Below are 15,000 nucleotides of genomic sequence, written 5' to 3' on the forward strand. Positions count from 1 at the left end.
TTTTTTTGCAATTTCTCCTTCATTTACACGTGTTGTATCTTACAAGCTTCATCTACTCCTAAACATTTATATGGCTGAAAAGGATACCGTTCTTATTATGTGATTTTATTCTGACGAGTAGCTGCTGGTGAGACGTAGATGTCGCAGTCAACCTGCATTTCGATTAAATAAAATATGAAGATTCAACTTTTCTATGACTTTCTTTCTTCAACAGTTTACATTCCTTCGTGTTATTAAAGCTTCTTACAAACATACAAACACTTATACACAGCACCAGTCGCAGAAAATTCATTTTCCGATTGTAATCTAATGTTTAATTAATTTACATTCTTTTCGAACATTTATTGCTATTTGATAATCATACTTAAAAATCCTAAATAAACACACATAGAATTTTTAGTTGCTTCTAAGTGGTTTCAACTCATTAAAGTAGTTTTGCATCATCTGTATAAAAGAAAACGACACATAATTTATCAATGCCATATACGTTTACTACTAGCATCAATCCGCAAATGGAGTCGAAGCTGAACAATATAGAAGACGAGAATACGAGAATAAGGCGTTTTATTCTCGCATTGAACAAGTTTTCCTAAGCTTTACATCATATCTTTATATTGTAATGTAACAAATATTTTATATTTTGACGTGAAAGGTTTGAGATGCTGCCTTAATATTTTATAGGAGCAGTTTTGTTTATAGGTTGTTGTCTCTAATATCCATTAGCGAGCTTTCCTGTCGCATACTTCTCGGTAATCAATCTTTCGTATTTTGCTCTTGTTGTTGATTTCGTTTCTCTCTTCTTGCTATCTTCAATAATTGCTGTTTTTAACATCCAACCGTCATCCCATTCACACTAACCAGTTTTGTAACAATATTAGCACACACACACACACATATTCACACACAGACATGTGATATGCACACAGTTAGATCGTAACTGTCTTCCAGAATTTACAGTTTCTAATATTTAATCATCCGATCAAAAATGAATATAAACATATATAATGTACATATAGACATAGGCGCAGGCGTGGCTAAGTGATAATAAGCTTTCTTCCCAAGCACATGGTTCGGGTTTCAGTTCCACTGCGTGGCACTCTGTGTATGTATGTGTTAATATTTGTTCCCCATCATCGCTTACAATAGCTGTAATGTTCCTTATGACCTCATAACTTAACGGTTCGACAAAAGATATTGATAAAACATAAGAATATATATTACAGTCGATTAAATCATCCAAGAGGTAGTTCGAGCATGGCCGCAGCACTCTCACTGGATCAGGTAAAAGATAAAAGGCATAACACCAGGAAATTATTCCGAGAATGACAATGTAACAATTATTTCGCCCCTGACAAAGGCTTTATATCCCATGCTGGAGCACCACCTTCAGTCGATCAGAACGACCCCAGGACCTATTCTTTGTAAGCCTAGTACTTATTCTATAGGTCTCTTTTGCCGAACCGATAAGTTACGGAGACGTAAACACATCAGCATAGGTTGTCAAGCGATGTTGGAGGGACAAACACAGACACACAAACATATACACATACATACACACATACATACATACATACATACATACATACATACATACATACATACATACATATATATATATATAATATATATATATATATGCATATATATATATATATATGTACACACGCATATATATATATATATATATATATATGCATATATATATATATATTATATATATATATATATATGTATGTATGTATATATACATATATATATATATATATATAATATATATATATATATATATATATTATATATATATATATATATTATATATAATATATATATATATATATATAATATATATATATGCATATATATATATATATATATATTATATATATATATATATATATATGTATGTATGTATGTATATATACATATATACGACGGACGTCTTTCAGTTTCCGTCTACCAAATCCACTCACAAGGCTTTGGTCGGTCTGAGGCTATAGTAGAAGACACTTGCCCAAGGTTTCACGCAGATGGACTGAACCCAGAACCATGTAGTTGGTAACCAAGCTTCTTACCAAACAGCCACTCCTACGCCTGGCTTGTAGGTATTTCTATAGAAGATCAGCATCGAGAAGATTCTCCATTGCTTGGAATAAATTTGTACTGTCGGTATGGGTAGCTAGTGTGGCTGCATGTATATTGATGGCTATTCTGAGAGGGTTACATAAAAAGCAGCGGCCCCCAAACAGTTGCTTTAGGTACGCCATTCGATATTGATCTCCTTGAAGAGGACTACATTGGAAGCTACAGCCTTGCTTCTGTGTTTTAAGAAGTCATGTAACTACTCAGTCAGTTTTTCCACGATGCTGAGTCTCCGTAGTTCGTCACATATTCCATGATAAGACTTATCAAAGACCTTGCAAAATCAAGATATATCTCATCCACGATTTAACGATTCATTACTTGTTTCAACACCTAGTCATAATGCTGCAGAATCTGTCCAAGGCAGCTTCTGCCCGAGCTAAGCTATGGCTGAGTGTCAGGGAGCCAGTCATTATCTTCTAGGAACGGGATCAACTTCCTCCCCACAATTCGTACAATGACTTTATGGGGATAAAGTGAAAGGTCTATCATTTTCAGAATCTGCTCTACTTCCTCATTTCTGGATAGGATATATACCTATTTCTTTACTACCCACAAGGGGCTAAACACAGACAGGACAAACAAGAACCGACAAACGGATTAAGTCGATTATATCGACCCCAGTGCGTAACTGGTACTTATTTAATCGACCCCGAAAGGATGAAAGGCAAAGTCAACCTAGGCGGAATTTGAACTCAGAACGTAACGGCAGACGAAATGCGGCTACGCATTTCTCCCGGCGTGCTAACGTTTCTGCCAACTCGCCGCCTTAAGGATAGGATATGTACCATCCTTTAACTTTCTGCGGAAGAGAATCGACGGTGGTCTTGCTGAGACCCACACCCTGCGAGATCTAAGCTGAATCAATTTTTCTCGTTTCTCTTTTCTATCGACGTGGTATTTCATATGGTTTAACATATCTTGTGACTGACAGCCAGAAAATATTTCATAGCAGCATTTTAAGGAATAGGCATAATCGTTGGCATGGCTGTGCTACGAAGTTCTCTTCCAGCCATTCGAATTATGTGCTTAATCCACTACGGGACAACTTGGTTAAGTTGCTTCTACTATAAATATTTGGGCCGATCAATAATTTCTGAATAAATCTGGCAGACGAAGACTGTGGAAGCTCGTTTTATATATTTGAGTGTGTAAACAGTTACTCTTTACAATTTTTTCTCTCTGTTTTTTACTTTCTCTCTTCCTTTTTTGTCCTCTCATCCCGTTCTGTGGAAGAGCGTAGGTTCGAAACGCCAAAGACTTTTCCATTCTTTCCGACCGTCAAACTGATACACGCCGTCGTCTTGTGTTTCCTGTAAATTTGAACGATATGCATACATACATACATAAATACATACATACATACATACATACATACATACATACATACATACATACATACATACATTAGAGCGTTAGCCACTACACACATTTATTTTTCTCTCCTTGTTTCTCTCCTTGTTTTCCTAGTCCCTTTCTGTAGAAGAGCGTAGGCTCGAAACGTAAAAGAATTTTTCTATTCCTGAGCGTTGTACTAATACATCTGTTTGTTTTGTACACCACCTGTCTTCGTCTTTTGTTTTTTTCTTCGTAACTCACCCTATATATATATATATATATATATATCTATATATATATATATATATATATATATATAGGCGGCGAGCTGTCAGAAACGTTAGCACGTCGGGCGAAATGCGTAGCCGTATTTCGTCTGCCGTTACGTTCTGAGTTCAAATTCCGCCGAGGTCGACTTTGCCTTTCATCCTTTCGGGGACAATAAAATAAAGTACCAGTTATGCACTGGAGTCGATGTAATCGACTTAATCCGTTTGTCTGTTCTTGTTCGTCCCTCCCCTCTGTGTTAGCCCCTTGTGGGTTGTAAAGATATATAAATATATATATATAATATATAATATATATTATATATATATATATATATATATATAGACAGAAGACAAATAGATAGATACAGAAAGGGAGAAGAGACATGTCTGTCCTTTGTCTGTGTGTACAAGCATATATATTAAGGTGTGAGCATATGTATATTTACGTATGTACATAAGTATGTATGCTTGAATGTAAGTACGTACGTACTAGTGTATGTATGTGTATATGAATTTATATATGTATGTATAGATGAATGTATGCACGTATGTATGTATTTATGTATATATGTATGTAAAGTTGTTATTACATTTATCATATGGTTGAAGAATCCTGTTCAAAGGTCAAATGAGATAAGCCTGCTGATCAAACGACTCAAACAAACACCTCTAGAATATATTCGTTGTCTTCCGGAACTACTGATATGATACGAGACATTTCCGAATAAATATCAGATTTTGGCAGCGAAATTTGACAATTCCACACGTTGAGAAGCAACTAGCCGTTTATCTCGAACATTGTCAGTGAATTCTTTAGCCATTCGATAAAGTTAATTAAGAGAATTGTATATTTTCTCCTCCTCTAGAGGAGTTTAAGCAAGGGTTTCTTCCCAAACGGAGCAGTGCGCAATTTATGAGTTCTTTCCAGAATTTGTTTAACCTTTACAGATTTCTTTTTTTTTCTAACTTTTTTTCTAAAACTGAAAAATACCAAGCTTCCCCACCGACAAGAAAAAATAAATTTTAAGTGCCTTTGCTCCCACCTCTTTACTAAGGAACCAAAATGGAATTGGTAAGTCTATCATTTCTACCTTCGCCATGTTTGATATTTTGAAAACAGTCTTCATTTATTTAAATGAGGCGTCATCTTCCACCCCATTTTCAATCCCCACAGACTTATCCTACATGCAAACACTAGTTTAACTAACAACCCTCAAGTCTCCCAGGACATCTATGATCAAAAGCGTTCAAATTGTGACATTCCGTTTTTCATATTCCGAGAATAGTTCATCTGGTGGTTATGACGTAAAGATGGTTCAATGGCGAACACGTTTCAGACGGCGGAGAACAGGACACTATCTCTCAGACTAAGGCATCTTTAATGTCTGCAGGGGTCGTTTACGTTATATAGTAAGATTTCAGAACTGTTGGATGCTATTCATGACAGATTGAGCAACAGTGGCTTCTATGATCCTTCATTCACACATTTTCGTATTACCAGGAATACGTGTGTTGGTATTTGTGTGTGAGCATTTATGGGATCTAGTTTGGGTGTGTCAGTATGTGTGTGTATGGCTGTATATGGCTGAGGAAAGCGCAAAGAGTTGTCAGCCCATTCCATTGTCAAAATCTTTCCACTCTTCTTTGTGCATGAAGAGGTGGTCGGTCTTATTGTATCTGGTGGTTATGACATAAAGATGGTTCAATGTCGAACCCGATTCAGACGATGGAGGTCAGGACACTATCTCTCAGGCCAAAGCATCCTTAATGTCTACAAGTTTTGCTTGAAATCGAAGGCAAAGATGACGACGACAACGCTGATGGGGGCGATGATGATGACGAGGAAAATCGTTTGTACATAGGTGTTTGAATGCGTTAAAATAAACAAAGGGAATTGTAAGATTAACAGCCTTATAGATGTAATGACACATCACATCTAAATATATTAAATATCTTATTTCTGTAAAGTTTTAATACAATTCCAATTTAAATGCGCGTGAGATTTTATATATTTGCATATGTGTGTGTAACATAAACATCTATATATATATATATATATTATATATATATATATATATAATATATTATATATATAATATATATTATATATATATATAACATATATAATATGTATACATTATATATATATAATATATATACATATATAAATATGTATACATATATATTATATATAAATATATATAATATACATATATAAATAGTATACAATATATATACTAATATATATATATATATATATATATATATATATGTATGTATATATATACACACTTATACATATACACATATTTACATGCATTTGTGTTGTGTTTCATACATCATATATAATATATATGTGCACGTGTGTGTGTATGCATAAGCATATTTTCTACACATACAGACACGCAAACACAACATATACACATTCTCGCCCTGTCTCTCTGTCTCTCAAACACATTTAGACACTATATATATATAAATATATATAATACATACACACGTAATACATACAAATACACATACATAGATACAGGCATACATACCTACATATATATATATATGTAGGTATGTATGCCTGTATCTCTGTATGTGTATTTGTATGTATGTACGTGTGTATGTATATATATATATATATATATATATATATATATATATATATATATATATATATATATATATATATATATATATATATATATATAAATAGTGTCTAAATGTATTTGAGAGACAGAGAGACAGGGCGAGAATGTGTATATGTTGTGTTTGCGTGTCTGTATGTGTAGAAAATATGCTTATGCATACACACACGTGCACATATATATTTATATATGATGTATGAAACATAACACAAATGCATGTAAATATGTGTATATGTATAAGTGTGTATATATATACATACATACATACATACGTACGTACATACATACATAAGTGTATTATATATATACACATACATACTGATAGCATATATACATGTATACATACATGCATACAACCATACATACATACATACATACATACATACATACATGTACACCTATGCACATACGTATCTCTTTGTGTATATACAGAATTATAGATGGATGTGTATAGGAATGCATGTGTATGTATATAGATTTGTGTGTCAATGAGAGATTTAAGAAGCAATTACCTATTCTGTCTCTTTGTCATTACTTCAAAACCGAATCTCTAGACGAAAGTTATTACTGTAGTAATTTTCGCTTTAATTACCTCTGTTTAATTTTAATTACCTCTCTTTAATAAAACACTAAATGCTTTCTTTTTCTTTTTTTTTTTTTTTTTTGCTTTTCAATAAACTTCAAAAATCATGAATATGGTGTTTCCGGATGTATTTGTTCTTCGTTCGACCTGCTAGTATTAGGAATGAAACTGCACCAGTAACATTTTACCTTATTAATCTTTCGGTTCAGGATTGCGCATAAAGAATGATAAAAATGGCCTCGATGCAATGACAATAGCAACAGCAGTTAGACAGTAAATCAGTTAGATGGTAAATCTACGGGGTCACGAATCAGACAAATTTCTCTCAAGTTATGGTTTGCCATCTTTAAATCGTTACTTTTGAGCGTTTTGTTCAACATCTATAATATAACTAACTGTAGTCTATAAATTTTAAATGCATAGTGAATTTTTAAGGGATTGTCCCCTACATATATGAATGCTGAAATTCGTGTGGACTCTTCGATAAAAGCATAGTCGTAGGTTTTTCAAGTTTCAGCGAACCTAAGAAAATATTCAGAAACGTCATGTGGAACGCATACATTATGGTACGATGAAGATCCTAGATCTCTTTGGTCATAGATCGATCTAGACACCTCACTGCATCCCCGATAAACCCCCACCAGTTGTCTCAACTCGTCATACTAAGGGTCAAGGGAGTCAAAGAAGAGAGAATTAAGCTGGTCGTTCAGTGCAGCATCCTACCTCTGTAGCGTCTATGTCCAGTGAAAGTGAAGCCTTGAAATTCTTGAAACCGTAAACAGACGATGAATCTTATACTGCCATGGCCGCGATGCCATGTGTTTCTAACACGACGAAATATCGCCATTCTGAAATAACCTTATATAGGCGCAGGAGTGGCTGTGTGGTAAGTAGCTTGCTAACCAACCACATGGTTCCGGGTTCAGTCCCACTGCGTGGCATCTTGGGCAAGTGTCTTCTACTATAGCCCCGGGCTGACCAATGCCTTGTGAGTGGATTTGGTAGACGGAAACTGAAAGAAGCCTGTCGTATATATGTATATATATATATATGTATGTGTGTGTGTGTGTTTGTGTATCTGTATTTGTCCCCCAAGCATTGCTTGACAACCGATGCTGGTGTGTTTACGTCCCCGTCACTTAGCGGTTCGGCAAAAGAGACCGATAGAATAAGTACTGGGCTTACAATGAATAAGTCCCGGGGTCGAGTTGCTCGATTAAAGGCGGTGCTCCAGCATGGCCGCAGTCAAATGACTGAAACAATTAAAAGAGTAAAGAGAGAGTTATCCGTGGAGACCCATGGGAGATTATTACGCGCAGGGTAGCAGGCGCCATTTTGTAATTTTCGTTCTCCATTCTATACAGGTATCTAAGCGGTGGTGTCTCGGTTGTGTACGGAAAGGACAATAAGATATCATGTCTAAACAATGTTAAGATGGTCATGTCTGGAATGTATTTCATTAAATGAGATGGCTTTGATACACAAAACAACAGCATGAAAGTTCTCTAAAATCAAACTGTGCGATTTAATTTGAAGATTTTGTTTTCGCCGCCGCTGTTGTTTCAGGGAGAGAACTGTTAATGAAACCAACCTCAGTAGCCTGTATTTGAACTTCATTTTAACAATCTTGGAAGCATGAAAGATAAAATCTGGTTGGAATGTGATCAGAACTCATAATGCTGAGTCAGAATAAATACCGTGAAACACTTTATCCAGCTTTCCGCCAATCTACCACCTTAAAAACAAAAAAGACATAAATATTGAACAGAAACACAAATTGAGTATAACACTGTGGATGTCTTTCCAAAAATGCAGAAAACTACATACCATCGTCCAAGACCGTGACTACGATACCATTTCCAGTAATGTTCTGAGCCCAGCATGGAAGAACTAAGAGATCGGCGTCTTTTAAAGATCTGGGGTTTCTCTGTAAAATATTAAAAAAGGACCATTTTTTTAGTGATGACACTGAGCATCTCATTTCTATACTGATATTCTGTGTGTGTGTGTGTGTGTGTATGTATATATGTATGTATATGTATGTATATGTGTATGTATATATGTATATACTGCATGTGTGTGTGTGCGTATATATATATATATATATATATATATATATATATATATATATATATATATTATATATATATATATATATATATATATATATATACTGTATGTGTGTATGTTTGTGTATGTGTAGATATAGATATAGATGTGTAGATAAATGCGCGTCTGTGTGTATATATGTATATTTGTGTATATTCAGAGGTTTGTATGTTTACATATATTAATATCAGCAAACATGTGTGCGAATAAGAACATTACTATTTTTAAATCTCACAACGTGAGATATTCAGCAACAGTACTTAGTAGTAATGTTTAGTTGCCAACGTAACATGGCAGTCCTGTTTAGGACTAATGTTGCTGTTCGAAAATATAAGGACACAGATGGTGTCGTATAGCCAGCTGGAGACGATGTCTCCTGGGGTTAAATTACAGCAACATTAGTCCTAAACCAGGACTGCCATGTTATGTTGGCAAACAATCTTTATTACATGTGTGCAAATGTTTACATATATGGAGAAGAGCGAGTTTCATGTCATAAGCGATCTTCAGGAAATGTACACTTTCAGTGTCTTAACTCGAGTAATTCTATGTCTGATTCGTCTCTCTCACCCTCTATTTCTCTTCTTTGCCCCTCCCTTTTTCTGTCTTCATACCCCAACTCTCTCTCTCCCTCTCTCTCTCTCTCTTATTTCTCTCTCATTTCTTCCTCCTTTCACATTCGCCTTAATTTCTCTCTCTATCTCTATTTCTCTCAATCCACCTCTCTCCTTATACAGTTTTCTTACTGTATCTCTAACAGCCTCACACAGCACACTCTAGGACCTTATTCATCAGTATCCTCTCTCTCACTTGTTCCTTCTTATCTCTCCCTCCTTCACTGTTTCACTCTTCATCAACTCCTTCTCTCTATTTCTCTCTCTATGACTTTGTGTGTGTGTGTGTGTGTGTGTAGGTGTGTGTGTGTGTGTGTGTGTGTTTGTGCGTGTGTGTGTGCGCGTGTATGTGTGTGTCGTATAGTGTAATATTTAAATACATGTTCACATATCGCATGTAATTCCTTTACAAATCGACACTTACCAAATACCATTCTTCGCTCCAAAGAGTGTCTGAAAAGGCGTCTTTCCTGTAAAGTTGCAAAACCTCTGAACTTCGTTTGGCCCGCTTTCTGATCTGTTGCTGCTCGAACCAAAGAATCTACGCAAAAAAGAAAGCAAAAGTAAAACAAAAAAAAAAAAGAAAAAAGGTTGTTCCGCGAAGAATTCATATATTTAGTATTTGCTATGACATTTTTGGATCACATTTATAGGAAATTATTGGTTTGTCTGCAAAAACGAAAGGGAAGAATTTGGTTGATTTTCCTCGTACCGACAATAATATTATTTAGGGAGGAAAAATACATTATTTATGTAACAAATATTGGATTTCCTGAGCATATTGATATCCTTTATTAATAAATATAAGATATTACTGGAAATAATTGCATAATATCATCACACAGGTATTTTATCACATCACCGTATCACATGCTCCATTTAACCTTACTGAGAAATCTTTTATTTATTTCTTCGCTTTTCATTTTTTGTAGTTTGTTGAAAATCATGTGGGATATTATGCTGTATGATTACAAAGTAGTTCAGTTGGTATTAAAGCATAGTTTGCAATAAGGTTCTCTTTATTGTGTATGTGTGTGTGTGATACATGTCTGTAATAATTTCGACTAGACGTATTACGGTTGATATTTTGGAAGGGGGGAAAAAAAAAGGAATGAAATTCAACTCAGGCAAACGATTCGAGACTTCGAGAAGTATTCAGTCATGACAATGAGAAAAAATATTCCAAAAAATATTATAGCACTCAAAAATCAATTTATGAATTCAATCCTCTAAAGCAACATTTAACACTCTTTAAACGTGTTAATATTCTACAACAGTCATATATACGTACACACACACAAATACACACACACACACACATACACACATATATATATATATATATATATATATATATATATATATATATATATATATATATATACAGACAGATGGATCAATAGATAGCTATATAAATCTATAAGAGCATATTATTATTATTATTATTATTATTATTATTATTATTATTATTATTATTTATTATATTATTATTATTATCATTATTATTATTAATATTATTATAATTATTATTATTACTATTATTATTATTATTATTATTATTATTATTATTATTATTATTATTATCATTATTAGATAGATAGACACACACAAACACACACATATATATATAAAATCTTTAGATGCACACAGACAAACACACACACATACACACATATATATATATATTATGTATGATATATATGTATAAACAGAGAGAGAGAGAGAGTGAGTGAAAGGGAGAGGCTTGCTCACATTGGCCTGATCGCCTTTAACATTGCACTGCATGACGTTTCATAAATGTTTCATAATAAACATTTATCCTGTTTAACATTTATTAAATCTATTACAGCGGCATGATAAGAGTATTTCTACTCTTTCATTAAGACTAATGTTCACACTACGCCATGTTTGACGACAACTCATGTGACATTTACATTTTCACCGCTTGATGAATCAGTCTTTTTAACCACTCGCAGATTTCATGTCGCATGACATAAATTATCATCATTATTATCATTATTATTATTTTATTTTTCTTCTTTCAAATTTGCTTCCATTTCTTGCCGAGTGTCTTCCCGACTCCTAGGGCAAAGAAACTCATAGTATACATTGGTAGGCCATTAAACCAAACTCAATAGTTCGTTCATTTTTTTTTTTTTTTTTTAATTATATTAAAATACATGAGCAGCAACAGTTCTCACATCGACAATGCTCTTCTCAATACGTATGATGTACCAGTTAAGACAATCTTTTGCACTTCTTGCAGGGATGGTAAGCCAGGGATCATTCTCATATAATTTTCGGTTCCCTTCTTGATCATTCCTAGTGCTCCTACGATCACTGGTATTGTAACCGCCTTGAGATGCCACATTTTCTCAATTTCAATGAGTAGGTCTTTATATTTTCTGAGCTTGTCAAACTCTTTCGCTGAGATATTATGATCACAGGGGATGCTCATGCTTATTATTATTATTATTATTATTATATTATTATTATTATTATTATTATTATTATTATCATTATCATCATCATTATTATCATTATTATCATCATCATCATCATCATCATCATCATCGTCATTATTATTATTATTATTATTATTATTATTATCATTATTATTTTTATTGAGTGAGGGAGCAGTACATGCCATCAAAGTGACACTGGGGTAAAATATACAAAGCCCAGGACTACCCGTCTGATAAGGGTACACCAGGCACATGCATCACAACCATATGTGCGCGAAGTGGTGATCTCATATCAAGATAAACAGCGCATGAGCTTGCAATATTATTATTATTATTATTATTATTATTATTATTATTATTATTATTATTATTATTATTCTATGTTTGACTTTTGCTTTATGTCTGTAGAAGTTGGCTCCAAGTCTCACCCAGAGACCTCAAGAGACAACAGGTTGGAAGTTCTGTGCCATATATTTGGGGGTTTTTTTTTGGTGTTGTACTAGTGAATGTCTAATACATAAAAATAAAATTTTTTAAAAAATAAATAAACAAATAAAAAAATTATTATTATTATTATTATTATTATTATTATTATTATTATTATTATATTATTATTATTATTATTTTGGTTAGTCTTATTCTTGATGGGAACGATGTGGATAATGGACTACTACCTGTAACCTTAGGTATCCACAGGTTTTCAGCAGTCTTTCAATTACTTAGAACCCTCCTGATAATCCTTGCTGTCCCTAAGAGACAGACTTGCTATAGAAGCTCTACCAGGTGTTTTATTTCATTCACCTTCGCCCGTTTGTCTATATCTTGGTTTACTCTTTCCAGCGCACCAATATTATGTGCACAACCTTGATTTCACCACTTGGTAACACTACACCTTCTGTCCTGACAAGCTTTCCTCGTCTCATCCCCATCGTAACACATTTTGAGAGTCCAAACTCTATCTTAATATCATTGGAGAATATCTGCACAGAACGGACAAGGCTGTCCATTTCTGCCTCACTTTTTGTGAATAACTTCAAGCCGTCCATGAATAGCAAGTGGTTCAATTTTCCCTTACATCTTCCCAGGTCATACAGCAACTATGTTTTCTTAGTATTTCACTCAAGGGAATCATTCCCAGCACAAAGATAAGTGGGGACACACGGTCCCTCTGGAAGGTTCCGCTCTTGATTTTCACCTCTCTTAATACTTGATTCCAGGTTGCCAATCACGTTTTCCACTATTTCCACTAATTCAAGGCTTCTCGTGTTTTCTGCAGCTCCATACATTTCCATTGTCCTCATTACTCAGGAGTGTGGCATCATATCGTATGCTTTACGATAGTCAACCCATGCCATGATCAGGTTTGTGTATCTTCTCTTGCAGTTCCTAATAATTAGATTATCGATTAAGAGATGATCCTTCGTTCCGTGGCTCCTCGTTCTGCACCCTTTCTGTATGTAGCAGCCCACTTATTTCTAAGTAGTTATATAGTTCAGCGGTCAAACCACCTCACATTTGGATTTCATGCAGCCACTCCGCTTCATTATGTTCTACAGGTTGGTCCCAGATCCCTCTCCAGAGAACCCTGCTTTCCTCTACATCTGGTTTCATTGTTACATGTATGTTGCCAATCTAGTTCCTGAAACAGTTTCTTCTAATTTGCTTCAAACAATCTGTTTTGCCTGAATTGTTTTGTTCTAGTGTCATATCTTTCGAATTTTGCTTTGATTGCTTTCTTTCAGTTCTTCCAATATCACATCATACCCTTTGTTTCTTATTCTATATATATTTTTCCATCATTATTTTTATTCTTTCGTTCTGCAATCCCCCTCTTCTCAATCTACCAACTTGTCCTAAATATATTTTAAACTTTGTTTCTCTCAAATTCGTCTGTAGGCGTAGGAGTGGCTGTGTGGTAATTAGCTTGCTTACCAACCACATGGTTCCGGGTTCAGTCCCACTGCGTGGCACCTTGGCAAGTATCTTCTACTATAGCCTCGGGCTGACCAAAGCCTTTTGAGTTCATTTGGGAGACGGAAACTGAAAGAAGCCCGTCGCATATATACGTATATACATATATATATATATGTATGTGTGTGTATATTTTTGTGTCTGTGTTTGTACCCCCAACATCGCTTGAAAACCGATGCTGGTGTGTTTACGTCCCCGTAACTTAGTGGTTCGGCAAAATATACCGATAGAATAAGTACTAGGCTTACAAAGAATAAGTCCTGGGGTCGATTTGCTCGATTAAAGGCGGTGCTCCATCATGGCCACAGTCAAAAGACTGAAACAAGTAAAAGAGCAAAAGAGTAACCCAGTATGGTTATTTACGTTCTGTTTGTTTTCTTCTTTTGTATCCAACTCTATCTGCAGCAACCATAGCTGCAGCCCAAATGACCTTACTAGTTTCAGCTATATTTCTCGTCTGGAATAGCCCAAGGACCGAAGCTATGTTTTCGGTTTAAACTTTGAGCTTGCATCGATCAATGTACCTCAGATTGGTGGGCGTTTGAGTCTGGTCTTCTCTAATATATCGGCACAGCATCCTCAGTATGTCTCGTTGGTCATCATCGCATTCTTGTTATATAGTTCTTCCCATTGCTGAGAATGAATTTACATTTACACTTCGCTCTACGTCTTCACTACCGCCATTTATTATTATACTAGTAGTATCGCCCGGCGTTGCTCGGGTTTGTAAGGGAAATAACTATACAGCATTTTTAGAGAGTTATAGCCAAAAAATAGCAAAAAAAGGGAAAAAAATATGATGGTAATTTTTTTTTAAATCGTTGACTCATTGTAGACATTTTTAGAGAGTTACTTTCCTTTAAAAAAATATGC

General features: G+C 34.6%; 1 protein-coding gene across 1 annotated transcript in view; it reads right to left on the minus strand.

The window, feature by feature from the left end:
• The window catches only part of LOC115231528 (neuroendocrine convertase 1), a 62,600-nt gene extending 49,398 nt beyond the window's left edge, over positions 1-13,202 (minus strand). Inside the window, exons 1-3 of the mRNA XM_029801537.2 lie at positions 13,020-13,202; positions 10,116-10,232; positions 8,796-8,895 (exon numbers count right to left, since the gene is read on the minus strand). Coding sequence (XP_029657397.1) covers positions 8,796-8,895; positions 10,116-10,232; positions 13,020-13,202 — 400 coding nt within the window. The remainder of the gene's footprint in view (positions 1-8,795; positions 8,896-10,115; positions 10,233-13,019) is intronic.
• Positions 13,203-15,000: the final 1,798 nt, after the last annotated feature.

The sequence above is a fragment of the Octopus sinensis genome, unplaced genomic scaffold, assembly GCF_006345805.1.
Source record: "Octopus sinensis unplaced genomic scaffold, ASM634580v1 Contig18710, whole genome shotgun sequence".
Classification (NCBI taxonomy): Eukaryota; Metazoa; Mollusca; class Cephalopoda; order Octopoda; family Octopodidae; genus Octopus; species Octopus sinensis.